Below are 21,062 nucleotides of genomic sequence, written 5' to 3' on the forward strand. Positions count from 1 at the left end.
GAAGGTTAACAGTTGGTTTTCTCGAGGCAGCACTGTAGCAGGCAGACACCACTCTGGGCTTCAGCAGTGGGAGAAAAAGTCTGCAAAGCAACCAACACCATTTCTTAACACAGTGTGTTTGAGCCAGTCTTGCCCAGGATTAGGCAAGCCAGCAGTTACAATCCCAGTGGCTCACTACTATCCACACACCCATGTTCTGCTGAAACCAAAGCAGCTATCTCAGGGTTAGAATAGGAGAGTATTTTCAGGCAAAACTCTGCGTGATGCTGAACCAGTTACAGCCTCGTGCCCAAAAGCAAGGCATCTTCAATGCTGGCCACGAAAATCAAAATCCATTTTCAAGAACAAGCATGCTATGTCATCTACTTGGCTCCAGTAAGTATACTTACACTTTGATTTGGATTTCTCCATGATGTGAGCTTTAGGGCATATGCAAGCAGAGAAGAAGGCAAATAACAGTGATGGTGAGGAAGGAAGCAAGATGGTGCTTGAAACCAAAGGCAGGGGCATCATCTCCATCACACAGACACACATGCACACTTTTGCTTCATATTCACGAGCATTTTGTGTATGCATTATCAAACCAAATAGAACATGCTCTGGACATCTGGGCTTAGAGCAGTTTTTCATTTGGCTCACAACATTATAAACACCTAGAAATATAAGGAAAAAAGGCAGCATACTCAGAATAAGATTAAGTTTGTGACAAGGAGAATGTGGAAGCAGGAACGCAGAGTACAAAGACACCTGAAAGAATTTCCCTTTTCCATACAATAATTAAACATGAACTCTGAGCCCTATGATATTGTTTGCACACAAGCACACCAGCTGTATCCACAGGCCTATTGCTCCTCACACACATCTCTGACACTACAGATCTTTTATTTTGTCATCTTTAGAAGCCTGATTCTTCCCAACTCTGCTTCAAAGATCTGGACACGTTTAGCTCACACCTGGAACACTTACTGAAACTCTGCTCAGAGAGATCTAAGGAGACCTGGTACAACCAAGAAGTCCAAAAGTTTCATTGTGATCAAGAATCTTCTCCAGTAGATGTTCATTATTCTTATACAAGAACAGAGATACTGAGAAGGTCTTTCTTGATCCATTTCCAGTACTTCTGCAGGCTTACATTGTCAGACTAATTCACAAAATCCATGCCTACTGCATCCATTTAACGGCTACTAATTTAGCTAGCACCTACTAATGCAACAGATAGGTGGTCTTCCCAACCTGTCTCTGATATGTATACAGAGTGAAATACAGGCTAAATTCTGTACTTACAACTGAGGAAAGAAGATACAATGAATATGAAGTCAGGGCTGAGAAAACCTTGTGTGCTATAAAAGCAACCATAATACCTAAGGTATATAGCCCTCTGAGGAGAAATTATCAACTTATACACACAATTACAACAAAACAAGCAAAGAAAACCAAAAATCAGTCCCAATAGCTAGGGTCAGTCCAACAAGAAAAAGAAACCAAGAAATACAGACCTTAAGAGATAAGCTACAGGTTTTCTGATGCAAGTTACAAATGCACCACCATCTCACACACAAACCATGGACCACATTAGGAACTATCAAAAGGCAAAAGGGACTTGGCACAGCAAAAAGGAAACAAGCCATTACAGTCTGCCTTAGCCACTGTCACGTTGCTGAATAATAATACATAATCTTAAAAGTATTTGGTAAGGTAATGCTAATCAGTGTTATCAAAAAGATGCAACAATTCTTCTGGTCTCTTAATTAGGCTTGCAAAAACTCCGTATGGTCCTTTACTGTTTACAGAGGGGTATTATCCTGGGATTTTGGAAGACATTATTTGCATGACTCAAAAATAAGCTTGGCTTCATTGCTGAATCTCTGTCTTGGCAATACATTTCAATTCCAAATTCTCAGGGAAGGAGAACAGTTGTATGTGTCCCCAGTCCCCATTTCAAGTAAGAGTTGAAAAGCAGGAATTTCTATCCTCCTATATTTTAAGTATCCACCAGACTGTTCAACTGAAAAAACATCAACTCGTCCTTACCCCAGTATTGTAACTATGACTTCATTTTTGAAAAACAGGCCTCAGCCTACTGAATGCCACCAAACATGTACCTTATCCTTTAGCTCAAATACATTTTGCATGACCTTACATGAATTGCTTAGATAAAAGCCTTTTTTTCTTCTACTTTTGTTATTTTAAAGTGCAGATGCATTTGAGTCATTTTCCCCTTTTGTTTCATATCCTTAAGATCCACAGCTTCAAAGACAAAATGTCAGCATGCAGTCGATTTATGACTGAATTCTTGAAGAGACACTGAAGAATTACCTTGTCAATCACCCCAAGGACTCTGAAGGTCTTCAGTTCCTCGGCAGGGCTCCTTAGGTTCCAAGAGGGCCTTGAACTTAGTGATCCTGGAGGCTAATGGAAGATATCAAAGATTATACATCAATCAGGGTGGTACTTGAAGGAAGACTGCCTGCTGAAGCAAATGCCAGGCCGAAGGAAACTAAATTTATCATAAATCACAGAGAGTGAATATGAAAGGAGAAGTTTTCTGTTTGTCCTTAGTGGGGGGAAAAAAAACAACTTGCAAGTAAATAAAAGTCGAGATAACAGTGAAAACAAAAATTTAAAAAACAAAAAAAATAATGAATTTTTATATTTGCTATGCTTAATGGAACCTGGCAATTGATTACTCGGTTCTTACCACATCATAATAATCAATCAAAGCCTTACAGGTATTCTGGGTACAAAATAATTCAGAGATCACTGAGGAGGAGAAAGCAAATTAGAGGCTTTTAAAGTCTGAAGAACATAAAATATAGAATTATAAACAGGGTTCTCTTGCTCTCTGGTGAGCTTTGTGAAATCCATTTAATAATAAGGTGCACAACAGAAATTATTCCTAAAACTGCCTTAGAAAAAGGTAGCTAGCTACATATCATTAATCTAGAAATTAACACCACAGCAAGAAAATTGGCATGTGCTAACTATTCAAGTAGTTAATATGCTAATAGGCATGGATTTTTGTCCATGCTATGTTTTGCAGTTTTTCAGGGCAAACTCAAAGCCTGCATCTCCAAAGCAGGAACAGCATTTCAAATGGAAGTCTTCTGGGACAAAGACCAACCTCTTAAGCATCCCATATACCTCTGGCATGTTAACAAACATTTTCAGAAGTTTCTGGTTGCCAACTGAGAGAATTCATTAGATCTTCCTCCAAAAATTCAACATGCAGCTTCTACTAGAACCTCTTCCTCACAAATAAGGTAATTTCATTTGCAGAGCTGTTGAATGCCAAACTCCTTTTAAGCAGAACCTGGCCTCCCCAAGTACATTTCTATCACTCAAAGGTGGAAAGGAAGAGGAAAGAGAAACTCCTGGATTTTTAGGCTTCTAAGACGTAAAAGTTGTTTACTTAATTTGTCAGCATCCTGAGACAATATGTAACAGTTATGTCACATCGGAAAATGGCTGCTAAGCAATTATGCTGTGAATGAAATGCTTAATTATCAGGGAAAATGAAAATTTTTCACTTGTGATCATAAACTCCAAGATGCTGAACTAGGCAGTGCCATTTTCTCCCCCCCTAGTTTTTCCCCTCTGACATCCTTACTGCAGTATCCTCGAAGGCCAAAGCCTTTCTCAAAGCCTTTCCCAAAGGCCAAAGCCTTTCCCAAAACACAAGTCCCTTTGTGTTGCCAGTCAATAACCTCTCCTTCCAAATTCCTTCCTAAAACTCAGTACCTATTTAAGCATTGCACACAAAATTCAAAAGAAAGGGTTATAAATAGATGTTCAGAAAGCATGGAGAAAAGTGTGCTTTTATGGGCTCAATGTTTAAAAGAGTTCATTACTTATCTTCATTTATTTGTCTGGATCTCATAATTGTTTCATAATGTAAACACTGTCAAGCAGAAGTACCAACTGCAGTTAGGAGAAAACAGCCCAGATTCTACAATCTAAAACTGAAGGCTGCAGCAGGAAGAAGAAGAAAAAAAAGAACACTCTGCATGAACTTTTTTCTCCAAACCTAATTTACGTTCCACATTCTAGTAAGCTGTTAAAAGCATTCTGAGAATGTGCAATTTTTCGGCAATAATCAAATATTTCCTTTGAAACAAAGAGTTGTGCTAACACTTATTCATGACAAGATATCAAAAGCATTCTAAGGAATACATTAAATGGAAGATAACAATTCCAAATCCTCTAGACTACTATAAAAGATTTCCACTTTTATCTGCTTGTTATTACATTTTATAACTATTCCTCAATAATCAAGCTTTTAAAATTCTCTCTTATGAATAACATTTCAACCATGAATTAAGTTCATACATCTCTACAGAAGTTAATAGTTGTCTAATAATGCTATACAATTAGATTCCTGCGCCCATTACGTCTTAAGAGCTCAAAAAAACCCATTATTTATATTTTAGGTCCTTCTCTAATGTATGACCAATGGTGGCACAGTCCGCAATACTGTGTACACACACTGTTTTTCATATATGCACTCTACAGTCACTTCTTACTTTAAAAGGATTTACAATCACATCTACATCTCCACAGCTCCCAATAGCTTCTCCACTTTTATCAGTTTCAGGTTATTTTTTGCCCTTTACAGTACTTTGGTTTCACTGTTGCAAAGTCTAATAGTAGAGCCCAGTGATGGGGAGGCATCACATTCTGTTGTGAGGCAAGCCGGAAGCAAACTCTAAATACCCAATTCCCAGAACTGCAGCAATTAAGCACTCTATGAAACTGCCTGCTCCTCTGAATAGAGTAAAAATCCAAGCTCAGCATCTAGGCAGCAATAATAAAAATAACTAAAAAACACCACTCTCATCAAAAACAGAGGACCAAAAAAAAAATTAATAATACAGGAAGGAGGGTAACAAAAAGTCAAAAGCTTTGTTTGCCTTTAGAAATAAGGCATTTGTATTCTAAAGAATGTGGCAGGCTACCTCTGCCTAAAGACCTTCAGCATCCTATCCAAATGCTTGGCATGCTGCACAGGTATCCCAGGATCATCTCTCCTGTGGTCAGGCCCTTTATTTCCAGACTACACTCTGAGCTGCACTGTTGGATTTATCTGAGTTAGGATTGGCATCATCAGTTCCTCTCCCACCATCACCCTTTGGCCAGCATCATGTGCTAATTGCAAATAGAAAAGGATGATGCTGACTGTGATGTCTCTGCAAAGACTCAGCAGCTTGTGGCCACCACCTGCCTTTGGAAAGCTCTAATTTTGCAAGCCACAAAAGGAAATGTGGCAATAGCTCTTGCCTCAGCTTTGGCATCATGGCCAGCAGTTATAAGAGCAGAGGGAGAAAGAGAAATATACCACCAGCCAGGCAAGAGGAAGGGCCTCTCACATTAATCTCATTTAAGGCAAGAGCACTTTCGTAGCCCAGTAACACAAACACCATTTGATGGGAAATCATAGAATATCCTGAGTTGGAAGGAACCGACAAGGATCATCGCATCCAACTCCTGGCTCTGCATAGGACAATCCCAAGAACCACATCACGTGCACAACTCAGGCTGGGGTATACCAGCACCTGTTGTGGAGTTCCTTACATCCCTCTGCTTCCCAGGATGCAGTGAAAAATAAGGTCCTGGTCCTCCTTCGGTTGCACAAAGCAACCCATGTGCTCCAGCAGTGATGCACCTTGCACTGCCCCCTCAGAGCTTTCTCAGCACAACTGCTGTTTTCCCCAGATCTCCTCTAATAAATTATTTTATCTTTATTTTAATCTCTTCATTCTTTCACCCAGAAAGCTCTGCTAATTTTAACTGCTAATGCTGCCACCTTTGACAGCATTCACCACAGATCCTCAGGATAAGAAAAAAGAAAAGAACTTTCATGAACACCAGCACAGAGCTGCACATCAAAATACGATCTCCCCTTGCCATTCAGAGGTCTGAGTCTGATGACTTCAATAACTATCTACCTGTAGCATAGCCAGATCTTCAATGGCAGCAAGGAGATGCCTTGTTTTGTGGCAGATACACTGCCTCATGGGTATGAAAGTGCTTCCAGCTCTCCTGGTGTTGCAGAACATCCCAGCCCCTTCCTACCTGTGCATCAGGAGAAAAGCAGGTTGCATTTTTACCGGCATCTGAACGACAGAAAACTACAGTGTGCTTCAGAAGGCCCTCAGTGAGAACCAATTGGAGAATGCATCTTCCCTGAAGCTGGGACACACCTTGGATGTGATCTTGGAAGCCTTGAGACTGAATTTCTTATTTTATGTTAAATTTATATCTCACAGAACTATGGCAGTGCATTTTCTTTATACTTCATGTAATTTTCATGCACATTTAATGAGAATTTTAGGAAGATATCTTATGAAAACCACAAAGAATGAAAGTTGTTTCTTCTGTTTGGGCATCGGGCTTGCATGTACCTCTTGTTAGTAAATTGCTTTGAAAATCAAAAATAATTGACATTTTAAAAGACAATAGCTTTCATAACAGTGCGAAAAGAAACAACTCTGAATGTAAGAAGTTAGGCATGAGTAGAATCAGAACTAATTTCAAAGAGGGAAAAAGTATGCTTTATAAAACTACCAAAGTTAAAATGGACCCACAGCATGTACAGACAGCTGCGCTGGGCTTTGCAGCTGACAGCTATGTAAGACTTCACCTTTCTGACAGTCAATCCAGCGTGATTCAGAGGCTGTTGCTACAGCCCCCTCTCAGGCTTGGAGGTGGCTCCCCAGAGCTGCTACTTATAAAGGGGCAGAGGAGAAAATGCAGCTTGAGAACAAGCAAAATGACCCGCTGCTGCCATTACACAGTGCTCTGGAGCGTTTGTCGAAGAGAAGGTCCTGGAAGCTGCCGTGCTGTGCCAAAGGAGGAAGAGACGGACAGCATTTGCTGCAGCTTGTTTTTCCAGAAGGTCTACATGTCTGTTTACAAGCTCCAGAAGATGTCCCCACATCTACTCTTATGGGTCACAGGAAGGCTTTTCTCAGTGTTTACAAGACTCTGTCAAGTGAGTTTCCAGTTCACGGTCACAGTTGCATCAGCTCCCTGTGTTTCTTTCCAGCTTTAAGAAATCTTCTATCCATCATTAAGCCCTCTACCCACAACCTTTTTTTAACAGTGCCAAGGGTTCTCCAAACACCCTCTTCTTGTGTTTCTCTCTTCACCACTCACACTTGCCAGCAGCAGGGTGGTTGCTAAGGATGCTATCCTTGAGGGCTACACTGCTGAATTTTTGTTGAGGCAAGAAAAGTAACAAAGTACTGTTGTTCTTTGTTTGGTTTCCATGGCACCAAAGATAATTTTTGTTTCTCAGCTCTGAAATGCCAGACTTTTGCCTCTAGGGAAATCTGGTCTTCGAAGAGACAAGTGTCTGGCATTTCCAGCCACGAAAGAATGGCTCACTTTCTCCTGCCCCAGGACCTCAGAGAAAAGCAAGCCACTGTGCTTTGCCTTCATGTGGTGTTCAGATGGCAAATGGGTAGCTTGGGGTATGGGTAGTCTTTTGAGACCGCTGCATGTGGCTCAGCACATGGCTGGCAGCCTGAGCCTTTGGGAGATACGAGAGGCTGAGAAGTGCAGGGCAATAACCCAACCTGCACTTCTGAGCTTCTCTCTTCCCTTGCTGGACAGTTCCCTGGCCTGGTGGGTGAAAAAGAAGTAGAATTCCATGCCTAAGAAAGGCATGTGAGCCTAGTTCTGATGCTGATCACCATGATGGTTCCTTGTAAGGGCACAACAGGAAACACAAAGCCATCTACAGCAAACATGGGTGACAAAGCAGTTCTGCCTGGTAACATCACATCATGAACAAGAGCACTCTGCCTTAAGTGCCCAGGTTTGTCTATCAGTCAGACCTCCTCCTGCAAGGAATGGTCTCAGCATCCTCACTGCCCTTGACATTCCCTGCACTGAACCATGCTTACCATAACAAAACTGCACTCTTCCAGTCTTAATAGGGCCCAGGTCCTGCACTAACCTTGTACAATATGGACTTAATTTTTTTAGGAGAAGGACACAAAGTATCTGCATGTCTCGATTCCTAAGAATCACATTGCATATAAGTGCAGGTCATTTCAGTGCACTTATCACTGTCTGTATGAGGGGGAAAAATTCATGCAAACTCTTAATATAAACTATATTGGGCAGTACAAAGAATAAGCAGTAACTACGGTGCAAGAATTCAAGACTGTTCAGCAATTAACATGAAGGAAGAGTCACATTCCTCATGTTCCTTAAGCCACTAAGCCAAAGCACAGAGCGTGCCAATTCTTTGTGGTTCCTACCTCTACCCTTAGAATAACTTTTGGAGAGAAGTCCTTCCCCTGATAAACTTTCAGCTATCAGCTCAGAGACAAGCTGTTCCTCAACACAACCATCATGACCCATCAGCACCATCTGCCCTTGATGTCAGAAAATTCCAAAGCTCTAAGATAAAAGTAAAATGTAAGCATTATGAAGAGCAGCGAATAAAGGACATAAAAATAAATGTACAAACTTAGGAAAAAACCAAAACTAAATCATAGAAACATGGGGGGTTTTTGTAAAAATGAGAATCAGCCAGGTGCAACATCTTGCTTGTGCAAAATCAGGTTTGCCATAACTTGTCCATTTTGATTTTCAGCACAGGAGAATGCTTTTCTATTCTCACCACTTCTTTTTTCTTGTCTTATTCCAATTAAATCTGCTTTTCTTTGGATCTGCAAAGAAGGCATGTGTCTTAGTACAGCATAAAAGAGGAAATACTTTACCTCTCAAGTTCACATACAAAAATGCAACCTATTTCTTCCTCCTTCTCAACCACAATTAATTTTTAAACTTATAAAAAGGCAAAAATAGGTTGCTTGTGGGTTTTTTCTCTTGTTCTGCACTTTCCAAACACACTGAGGTTTCCATTCAATATATTTTTTTTTCCCCATTTTCAGGGGCGTTTGACCCAAAGAAAAGAGTACCTGGTAGGAGTTCATATCAGTCCAAAATACTAAATTGTTCAAAGTACAATTCATAGCAACAGCAAGACTCCAAACCTCACAAAATGTATCCCATTTGGAACATCCTCAAAATTGTACTTGTGGGCTCTCAACATAAAAAAAGCTATCCTTACAGAACAGTGTCCTTGCTTTTTTAATTTACTTATTAGACGGATTTTAGAAGCCTTCCCATTTTTGCAGCAGTGGTCTCCTTAAAGCACTTTTAGATCTGTGCAAAGTAAGATGCAATAATCTTCTGCGCCTTTTGTCCTCACTTGATATTAAAGTAGAGAGTCAGGAAGTTGGTAGCTTTTGTACTTACTACAATAGGGCAGTCATTGACAATCACAGACAGTTTAGCATGACTGCAGTAAAAGTCTAAAGTAAGAACAGATAAGTCCCAAAGGAACTGTTTGGGGAAGGGCAAAGTAGAAATTTATTGAGGGTATCTTGGAACAAGCTGTGTTTGTCTTTTGTGCAAGTACAGATAAGGGTGTTTCTGCTTAAGAAAGTGGGAATAGTACAGAAACTTCCTAAAAATCAAGAAGGAGTTGATCATAACAGCATATCCAAGAGAGACATTTGAAAGGATCAGGAATAACCTTTGCACAATTAAGTACTTATTCTGTGGAAAATTCATCTGACCTCTTCTATCATGTGCTCGACTCACTTCTGACACACCACTATGTGCTAAGCTGAAGAAACCAACAGCTTTCTCACTCCCTACAGGGCCAAGCAATATTCTCATGGAAAAGTTAAATTAAATGTTACATTCTAGTGTGGTTTTTTGCTTTACCTTTAGATTCTTTAGTATGACAAAAAATGTTTACCTCATCAACTGTAAGCAGCAGGAAAGCATGTGAAAACCAGCCCTGTATTAAACCAAAAATTCTTCATAATGTTATGAAACACCAACAAGAATCAGAAAAGAATGGCAACTTATCAAAAGTGTAACATCAAAATACTCCTCAGGCCTCCCAAAAGAGAAATTCTAGCTAGTTTTTAAACCTTAAGCTTGAATACACTTTGCTAAAAGACAAGACAACTTAATTATACCAAATTCTGGTTTGAAAAAATAAATTAAAGCCTACCATAGAAACAGATGCATCTTCGGAGGACTTATGGTAGAGACTGGAAATTTTTTCAGCGCGCATAAGGTATTCTGCAGTCTTCCTTTTCACTGCTTCTCGACGGGTTGGACTTGATTCACCTCAATAGAGAAAAAAAAAAAGTTATGTTTTCTACAAAGAGAGAGGTACTAAGTAATCAAAGCACATGACTTCTTTGATTCTACCTTTTTGATTTCCTTTGGCTTATCCGTAATGAAACCTACAGACATACATCTTCTAAAAATCCAGTTCTGTGATCTCAGAGTTCTACAAAAATAACAATTTAAGCCTTGCCATAGACTAAGGTAAATAAAAAGCCTTACCTAATATTTCTGAGATTTGGTATATGTTCCTATGGTAACATGAGTAAGAACTAAAACAAACCACTGATCCAAATGTCATATTAAAAAAGCAGAATCAATTAGGAAAGACAGAAGAGACATTTACAACAAAACAATAAAGTTATTTTTTCCTCAGGTTTCCAGTATGGACTTTCCTAAGTAGAAATTAAGTCTAGAAATGATATTAAAAACCAGAAGGCAACATGAGAGACCCCAAGAACTCTTGCTCACAGCTTTCCAGTGCTAGCCATTCCTTGCCTCTTGACTTAGGGTAACATGGGAAGAAAGGAATAAGCACTTGCGCCAATTACTTCACTTTCCAGATGGTTGAACCACCACTGTGTTATTTCTAATCTACCCAGACTCTTACAAGAGGTGAGAATCCCATGATACCCCACAAATTCTGTATTCACTCTAAAACTTACAGTTTATATTTAGGCATTCTCATCATGAGTAGTATAGTGTTATAACTGACTCAATTTGTGATGACAACGCCCAACCAGTCAACTGCCAGGCACAGATAAAAAGACTGTGAGACGCAATTGTTACAACAGAGAACTGAGATTACTATGCTGAAAATAAGCTAGAGACAACTGTCCCAGAGGCAGAGACTTCATACAGTCCTGGCAGTCTCTTCCAGCCCTAACGAAGGCCATCCAAGACTTGCAGAAGCACAGCCTGGACTGCAGCGTGCTCTGCACTGCCAGGTGCAAGCCAGCACCCCTCAAACTGATGCTCCAACAGGGCAAGGAACTGCAAGATTATCTGCCTAACAGCTACTCAACATGAAAGACAAGGCAAGAAACAGGAGAGGTAATAAATTAAACACACAAATCCTAACCAACAGCAGATAACAGTCAATAAGGAAGGCTGAAACTCTCAAGACACTGATCAACGGGCCATGAAAGGAACATGAGTGTAACCTTGAAGGAGTTTAACCAGCAACTTGGTAATTGATAACGAAAAAAATAGGATTATTGTGGGTTATCAAGAATGAGTCTCATAAAAAAGAGTAAGTTTATTATGGAATTTCCAAGGGAGAACTTACTGTGTAAAAGCTTGCATTCAAAACTTACTGCGGGAGGTTTTCAGGGGGCAATTGTGGCAGTGTGTAAGATATTGTGAAATTTTTAAGAGCATGATTGAAGGGAGGGTCAAGGTGGATGTGAGGCACAAGCATGAGAAAAGAGGTGGAAATTTCATGGGTAAATTGTGAATAAGCAGGCTGCTGGTCAATACGCTAGTCTGACTGAACCCTGTATCTGAGCAGCGCCTGTCTCACCTTCTTAGAAAACTGTTTCTCACTATTCTCTCCATTACTGTACTCCTTATTCTCTGTGCATAAGATACGCCAACAAACTTCAAGACCGATAAGCAGGCCAGTCAGACAGAGTGTCTTGAGAGCTGGACCATGGACCTTGGGGAGAGTTACCAGAGAGAGCTGAACAGCAAGTCTTTCCCTGACCAGCAATAGTTCAAAAGACATTGGGTTGTTCACGCTGCCAGTGGTTATGCAGGTCCCTGTAGAGGCCATATCCTTCTGCCTGTGCCAATCCATCTGTGGTGAACCATGTCCATACAGAGCATGTGTGCACACATGCAAGCCCCTCAGCAACTTGCACTCAGCTTTACAGCTGGCAGGACCTGAAGAAGAGATGAGCTGCAGCCATGTATGTCCAGCAGCTCAGGGCAGGAGGACTCGCTCTGATCCTTCAGTCAACCATAGCTGGCTAGCTTGAACCCTGGATGGGTTAAATAGGCAGGTTGTCTGTTCAGTTTTCCCAAAACACTTTCTAGATGGCAGAGAACAATCAAAAATTAAGTACAATATCTCTTCAGAAATTTCATGGAAAGTTCCTCTCTTGTAAGCTATCAGAGCTGCAGTTTTTCCCCTGCCCCAAACAAGAGAAAATGAATCATTGCTTTTGCTTTAAACAAATCTTAGAGTGTGAAGACGTCACAGGCACTTTTTCACTTTATGTTGCCATGACATGCCACTACTCATTCTGAACTCATTATAAAATAGAGATTCCCACTTGACTAGAGACTACCCGAACACACGGAACTATCACACAGACTCCATCAAGAATAAGCAGAAGAGACTTCGGATCTATTCCAAATCCTGTGGTAAGTGATCTATTGTAAATCTTACTATCCACCTCACAGCAGGAGGAAAAAGTGCTGTCACCTCCTTGGATAGAGACTCAGAGCCCTGCTCTGCAAAAACCTTTGTGTACACTTGGTTTGGGAAGAAGCAGGACAGTCAGAAATTCAGTGCACTTTAGCATTCAATATTACGGATATGTATCGATTTCTCAGTAATTTCTCTCTTTCTAAAGACAGAGGGCACTTTGTACCTAGATTCCACTACATGAGACTGCCAGTCTTGTTCCCATCCAGGATTTAAAAAAACAAAAAAACAAAAACAAAAACAAAAAAAAAAAAAAAAAAAACATCACTCAACTGTTTGAACTTGAATTTGTCTTTATCAGAAGAGAATAGATACACAGTATTTTTTTATAAGTGTGTGTTGCAATTCCTTAAAACGTGACTAACGTTCTTACTTTCATCTCTGCACATAATGTTAATCCACCATAAAACTTTCTTGTGCCGATCCACTGGTGAGCACCCACGTTCTCTCTGACACACAAAGTGGCAGTCGCTCAGGGAAAACAAGACATCTGCACAGCAACAATAAACTCTTCGGCCAGTGTTTCCTTCAAGCAGACTGGTAGAAAACTGCTAGGTTAGTGTCTAAGGCTATCATAAAAGTCAAGCTTACTGCTTAATTGTTAGTTATGTGTATTTACTTTGGATGTTTATTGCCTTTTTTCGATGCTTCAGTAATTTTACAGTAATTAACGCAAACAGGCTAGGATGTCCCCTTAGAGCTGTCTTTGTTCTCCCTACTTTCACAAGACATTAATTTCAGTTTTCCTTCTACTTTTCCTTCCTGAGTAATTTGTTAAATAACATTTGCAAACTGTTGCCTCATTAAAATCTTTAGCCATAAAAAGGGTGTGGATCCACTAAACAAGATTTATTCATCAAGTTCTTGCATCTTATTTGTGAATAAGATCATTAACAGTTCAGTCTCTGAATACTTTAACAGGTGAGTGTTTAAGAATTGGATTTATGGAAATAGGATTTTGGCTTTTTATTCTTTGCATTAATTTAACCAAGAAAATGAAAAAGACTACATTCCTATACAAATTTCCATTTAAACAGCCAATATCCCACAAAAATCTGCAAATAAATACAGGATATTAATTTAATAAACAAATAAACGCTACTTTAAAAGCCTCAAACACAGGGAGTAACAATAAAGACCCCATTAAACTCAAAATAATCTTTAGCATTTATGTCAAATTTGAGGTCATAGAACTCTTCACTTAAAACCAAATAAATCACTAAAACAAAGTACTAGAACAAATCCTTATATTTGACAGATGTTAAAGCTGTGATTCAGACTTTATGCATTATTTTTTTAAAATACAATGTTACATTTTGCCATGGAATAGTGTTTTTAGTTATGCAAAATGTATATTCTCAAAAGAATCTATTTTATTTTATAATAAATTAGGAATAATAATTTATTCCTAGTTAGGAACTTCTGATTTAAAAATTGCTTGAGCATACTGAGCTCCTATTTCCATTCTGTGGTTAGCCCACAATAATCTAAAGAGGTATCTCTCTAATTACAATTTAAACTTGAAAGGCATTTTTCTTTAAATGGCAGCAAACAGGAAATGTTTAAACTGTGTCAAAGCCTTTGATGAATCTTTACAACTGCTCATAAAAGATCATCCTGCTTAAAATAATATTGATTTTTCATTTATTTTCCTAGATACTAGAAGATTTATGTTTCATCTGATCAGGATCAAAGCTTCTCCCCTCTCCTGATCACTGGGATTAAATCAGCAATGTCATTTTACACATTTAAAAACTACACTGCTAAAGCAAGATATAAAAGTGCAGCAAGGCTGATCATAGAGACCTCAGAATAAAAACCCCCTCAAGATTCCCCGTCTCTCTCTCTCCCTCTGCATTTGCTATGGAGCAGCTGTGCCTCACACAGATTCACATGAATGAAAATATTAAGGCGAGAAACCACCCACTTAGTTTATTTTCCATATGACTTTCCTGTAATTATTTTGTAAACTGTTCACACAACAATATATAAAAACATCTGCAAAAACAGGTAATTAATGTGTCAAGCCAAACTAATGCATTTTTTATGGTGTCCATGCTTCGTCAACTGTAATTATAACTCTTTTTAAGCAAATGATGATGTGTTTGTTGCAATGTGCAAGTGGTTATTTTAGATGCTCTGTTTACTATTACTGCAAACAGAATATAAAAACTCTACAGCTACTTTGTTGCACATATAAGCCTTCATCCACAAAAGCACAAGCAGGCTGCTCCCTCATTTTCCAAAGGCTTGGCCTATTTCAAAGAAATAAAAATATCTTAAAATGAAAATTGGCTTTGGAAAGGCTGACCAGGCCACCCACTGACCAAAGTAACAGTAGCCAGGAAATTAGGACAGCAGCCAATAATTTAAAATTTTTCTTCAATTTTTATTTCTAAGGATGGCTCAGCCACGATATATTTACAAAGACAGACGTTCCTAACAACATTCAAATTATTTTGAGGGTTGAATAGAGGAAAACCACAAATATCAGAATAATTGTGCCATTGAGTTCATCTGTGACTTGCCTGCTCGTTTGCCCATAGTCCACTGACTTGAATGAAAAAAGACAAAGCAGCAGCATTTCCACAATGTACAGACCAGTAGCATGTACTTTTGTTTGTTTTCTGCTCAAAAAGTCTTTACTCACATCTCAGAGCCCATCAGAAGAGGACACACCTTTGAGAGATTAATTAACTCAATGTCAAAGTGTTCAGCTCAGTTAACTGTTTATTCATGCATCAAACCTTCTGCAATTCTATCACGTAGGAAAATTACTTACATTCAGATATTAATATCAAAAAGCTATTGAAAGGGGGCCATATCCAATAAACAAACAGAAAACCAAATAAACAACACCTGGGCAGTAAAGACCATGGAAAAAAACTGCCCTTTTCCCCAAAATAATCTGGGGTACTAACAGAACACATCTCAGACACATAGAAGGGCTGTCAAACTTCCTCTGCTCCAAAGCTAATCTCCTCCACAGATCCAGGATAAAGTCCTGGAGAAGATATGCCTCTTACAGGACAGTAGCACAGATTGCTCGAGTTGCCACTTGCCACTACCATATAAAAAAAAAACAACCTCAGTAAATCACAGTAATATACAGTAAATCACAGTATGTAGTACCCACACAAGAATTCTAGATACTCCTTCCTTTCTTTGTGCCTGACCACTTCCACATCATCCCCCTTGAGGCGTTAGAGATTCTCTCAGGAAGAGTCAATCTGTCAGGGCAACATAGGTGGTCTCCCTACCTAACTAGTTGTTTGGCCAGGATGGGGTTATTTTCACAGAAAAGGTAAGGCTAAAAAGTTAGCATTACCTGTCCCAATCCTCTGTAACCTCCTCTTCCTGCTTTTCTCTCAGACTTACTAAAAATATATGTGGGCTGCCTTTATTTAAAGAAGATATCAGAAGAGATTTGCTCCAGGAAGGAATGTCCTCTTGCAGAACAAGCTACAAGGAACTTGTGGGAGACTGCCTGTTGTGCTAACCCCAAACTCCATGTTCTTAACAATTTAAACAGTAAAACTTTCTCTAAATACTGAAATCTTCAATGAAACATTTATAATTGCCAAATCTAACAGCTATAATACCATTTTTTATTTTTAAAAGTTTCTTTATCTTCTTCACAGTCTTCCTGCACATATCACCCAGCTGGATTGCTGAATTTTTCAAAGAATTGCTCTCTATAAAAATGCAAGGGAGTAAGCCTTAAAAGATTTATTTCTTCTCACAATGAAAAGAGGTTTAGCAGCACCTTCCTTATTAGTGGGTAGCCCAGCTGTTATTTTTGCCTAATTGGTTCAAGAGGACCTCTGTTCTTCTTAGGGCAAACACTTCTTACATCATGTGAAGCAGACTCCTTTGTCCATAATAGCCAAACAAAAGCTCAGGCACACCATAAATGACAATGCGACTCATAATCCAGCACAGGTTTGTGATGACTTTGGACACAGCTTTATAACCCCAAAATTTATTTCAGGAAGGGGAAGAGCTGCTGATTTTGGAACGAGTCTCCACCAACTTTCACAGGAGAGTGGGTAACCTTTAATTTTCAAACAATTACTTAAGTGAAATGTGGCAGGTGCTGAGGTAGATGGACACTGCAGCATCAAGGGAAGAGCTATAGATTTTAGCAGTAGGTGGGAGTTTGGAATTGTCAAATAAGCCCACTAGCTCATCGCCTCTAGTATGCTATATATTATATTAACAATGAGTTCCTTTGAGGTGGTGGTCAAATTCTGCAGCTGAAAAAAATCCTGTAAATATTAAAAAACAAGACAAAGGTTAAACTCATTACAGTAAAACAGCTCGAGGTGATCTTTTTTCCTCTTTTTTTTTTCTTAACATTTTGAGAGAGTCAAAATTTATTAAAATGCAACACACTTATCAGAACCATTTTCTTATTTTTTGAAGATTCAGAACAGTACCGTACTCTATCAACCAAAAAGAAAAGCCACTTAAAAGTTAAACCTTTCATGCTGAAGCACAAATTTGTGACAGTGAGAGAGCACCTACAAATTCTTCTTCCAGCTTTCCAGTGTGCTCATAACTATTATGTCTATATCTTATATACATCGTCTTCACTGCAGGTTGTTTAAGACACTTACAGATCTACATTTCCTATGAAGTTACAAGTTCTGCATCTTGTAGAAAACCTGTGGTTACATACCTGTCATGTAAATGTCTAGGTAAACATTACTAGGTAAATATTTCTCTGGGGAAAAAAAAAAAAAGTTGGCATTTATGCCAAAGTTAAGACTACATAGAAGAATGGTGTGGGTGAAATGTGTTTGAGTGGCCAATAAAGCAGGAGTCAGTAACACTCCAGATAATAAGAATTGTAATTTTCCAGAAATGCTAACCAACAAACATCTGCTTATAGAGAAACCCCCATGTTAAATCCACAAGGTGGTGGCAGCTTTTCATGTGCTTGTGTGACTAACTGGAAAAAAAATAAAATGAACAGTCACCCAGCACACATTATTTCAGGGAGGCAAAGCTTAACTTCCCACCTATCTAATAAAACTAGAAGTCTTCAACAGCAAGGTGTTTCACCAAAGTAAGACTTAATACGAGAAATATCCTTGAACATTTTTCTGTTGAACTATGTAAGAAGGAAAAAAAAACCCTGTGAGCATTGCAAGACAGAGGGACAAGCCATGGCATTCTAGAACAGATGAAAAAACACTATGGTGACAGTATCAGCAGGTCCTTCAGCGCAAGCACCCACAGGAACAGGAGGAAAGCACTGACAGAGCAAGGAAAGAAGTTGCTCAGGCCACCACCACAGAAGAGAAGTTTCCAAGTTCTCTGCACTCTTCCTTCTTAACTAAAAGGACAAGTTCAAATATGAATTACAGCCACAAACATTCCTTGCTTCAGAGCGGAGCGAACCCAGGCACAGAGATACCTACAAGTAAGAACAGTTTGAAGCATAAAGTATTGCAGGGGGGGAAAAAAGAAAAAGGCAGATGAAAAACCAATTATGAGATTCGTAAATCCTGACAGTCTAATAGTTCTCATACTTATGTATTAAATACAATTCATATGTACTTTTATATACTACTATGGGAAATGGTATCTTTCCCTGAGCAATCACAAAAATCTCTAAAACAGAAGAGCCAGCGGCAGGCCTTGTAGAGATCAAACCTATACTAGTTCTTCAATGCAGCTCTGAAGCTAGAGGGGCTATTTTAAGATACTGGAAGAGTAAAGAGAGAAAGAGGACAGGAAAAGAGAAAAGGAGGACGTGGAAAGAGAGAAGCTGTATATACAAGAACTGTTTGGGGGGAGGAATCAGAGCACTGATTATCATACAGCATCATGCCCTTAAACATACCTATGCAATTTTTCTATTCCAGCTAGTAATTTGCCTTAATTCACCTACACTGTCTGAGGCATTTAATTCTGCAGCCAGGGACTTCAATTTCCTCACCTGAGGACAGAAGCGGCTCTGTAACCCAGATCAGTCTGTTCTGTCTCCACTATGTGCTGGAAGAAGTGTGTCAACCCTACTAGGTCTTCTGATGGGAGGTAGAAACTCCACACAGCAACAGTCAAAAAAAGATTAATGCACTTTGCAGCTAAGTGCTGGCTAACAACAGCTGAGATAAAAGGCTGTGCAGGCAGGAAGAGATGTCTGTCAAAGAGGCCAGGAATAAGCAGCAACCTGGCAAGGTACTGCTATGAGGACAGATTCAGAAATTTTGGAAAGGTCAGATGAATACCAAGCCAATGCAGCTAGTTGTGTGCCCCAGAAGACAGAAGAAAACAGATTTCTAAGGCTCATGTGGTCACATATTAATTAATTCTTTAACAGCCACATGCTAAGCAACCCCATTCAGAGTCATCTCTGCATCAGACCCTACATGTTGGCTTATAGGTATTGCTACAGTTCACCTTTACGTTTATTGCAAGGTTCTAAGCTGTGCAGCAGGTATTTAACCTCAGACCTTTATCAGCCTCTTGGTGCAGAGAGGTCTTGCAATTGAAGTGGAACTTTGTCTTAAGACTGGCTGCATATATACAGTAACCAAATCGAGTCAAACTCTAAAGTGAATGGCCCATATGGGGATCAAACCCACAACCTTGGTGTTATTAGCACCATGCTTCAACCAATTGAGCTTATCTCAGGGTCAGTAATGGATTCTACAAGACTAACCTTGTCTAAAGCTCTGTATGGTCTGCAATGGGCTTGGAAGACAACACAGTTATGGACAGCTCATAGCCCATAATAATATGTGTTTCAGCATCACTGGCAGCACACTGGGATAAGATGGTTCCTTTTTTCACCAACCACAATATTTCCAACATCCATTCCTAATCTAGCTGCTTATCAACACACAAGTCCTCTCACAAACCTTTCTTCTGAAGCAGCAGCTGTGATTTCAAGAAGCACTAGGAGAGAGGGAGCACTTTGTATTGTTGCTTAAAAAGCTGACCCAAATAGTCCTACAGCATCCCCACAGTTCAATAGCAGGAAACAGAGATGGTTTTCAGGCTCCTCAGGTAGGAACCAGGGCAGGAACTTGACTGGTTCCAGCCTCAGTGGAAGTATAAAACTACAACAGCAAATAAGGCAAGCGATGATATACCACAGGAGCACAGAGGTCTGAGATCAGGCAGAGGAGAACTACAGTTCTACCAGTCAACCTGTCACCAACCTTTCCCTGTGAGGTCCAGCACAATGTTCAGGGTTTCCCTGCAGACATCAGCTCACACCCCAGTGCACCTTCTCAAAAAACAGGTCTGTTCTTTCCTTAAAGATGTTGCTCCAGTCAGGCACATCTAGTGGATAGCTCAAGAAGTGTCTAAGAGATTATTACTATCAATGAGAAACACTACTCAGAGAACTTAACGAGTGAAAAGAATTTAAAATAGCTACTGTGTGGTAACAGAAGTTGTCTTCATAAGTGTCATTCAACAAACAAGTAAAGGAAGCCAGAAACACGCTGGTGGAATGCCATGGCTGTTTCCCTTTTCATAAAGTACTGTCTTCTTGGCACTCTGTCAAGCATGCTCCTGTTTGCATCCCTGGCTCCATCACAAGTTCAAATCATAGCCCATCATAATCCCAGTAATTAGACACAAGTTGGTTTGTTTTCAGTATATCCAAAAATATCATCTAGTTGTCCAAAGTATTCCCAGTATTTCATTGTATATGCATTTCTGGGTTAAAAGTCAAAGTCATTTTAGCAAGGTTCCAGTAATTTGTGTAATTTTTGTTCCAGCTCTGTTTACTGGATAAACATTAAAATAGCACAGAACAGTGAAAAACTGACATTCACAGTCTGCTTTCAAAGGCACTAGCAGCTTATTTAGAAGTTGTAGATACCTAACACAAAACACAGATACCTGGAATACAGTTTGTGGCTGCTGTGACTCAAGAGGAATCACATACTTCATGCAACAAGGTTCATGCTGTCTAAACCAAATAAATATTCGTTCTGCCCAGCCACAGCTGCTACACATGTGAAAACAAACATTCCAAAACTCTGAGAGAGTAAATGGATCATCTCCCTTCGGATGTTAATGTGCAATATGGATGGACCAGCAAAGAACATATTCGCTTTCTAAACCACCTGGAAGAGATCCTGTACTTTTCTACACGAATTAGACTGACCATATTGTGCAGCATTGTTGCTCCATCAGGTGCCTGAAGGTATTGAAACCTAGCAATAAGCAACAGAATTAATTTTGTGTTTCTCACACAGCTCAGACTGCACAGATCCATAATGGATATAACTGAAGAATAGTTGAAGTTGAAAAAGAGGAGCAATTTATATAAATAGGACTCCCTCCTTTATTACAAAAAATTCTTTCCACAATTTCAGCCTCATGATCTGTTTTTGTCCTAATGAAAACTATGCCCTATACCAAAGTCAGGGAAAGCACTACTTTGCATAAAACACAGTTAACTTCCAGCCTAGAAGTTGGTGGCTTGCTATTGATTAGTGCATTT

General features: G+C 39.4%; 1 protein-coding gene across 3 annotated transcripts in view; it reads right to left on the reverse strand.

Moving 5' to 3' along the window:
• The window catches only part of RPS6KC1 (ribosomal protein S6 kinase C1), an 87,970-nt gene that overhangs the window by 39,395 nt on the left and 27,513 nt on the right, over window positions 1-21,062 (reverse strand). For all 3 annotated transcript variants that reach the window (XM_064648257.1, XM_064648253.1, XM_064648256.1), the window contains 2 exons: window positions 10,040-10,158; window positions 2,317-2,409 (listed from right to left, as the gene is read on the reverse strand). In XM_064648257.1, the coding sequence (XP_064504327.1) occupies window positions 2,317-2,409; window positions 10,040-10,158 (212 nt within the window). The remainder of the gene's footprint in view (window positions 1-2,316; window positions 2,410-10,039; window positions 10,159-21,062) is intronic.

The sequence above is a fragment of the Pseudopipra pipra genome, chromosome 3, assembly GCF_036250125.1.
Source record: "Pseudopipra pipra isolate bDixPip1 chromosome 3, bDixPip1.hap1, whole genome shotgun sequence".
Lineage (NCBI taxonomy): Eukaryota > Metazoa > Chordata > Aves > Passeriformes > Pipridae > Pseudopipra > Pseudopipra pipra.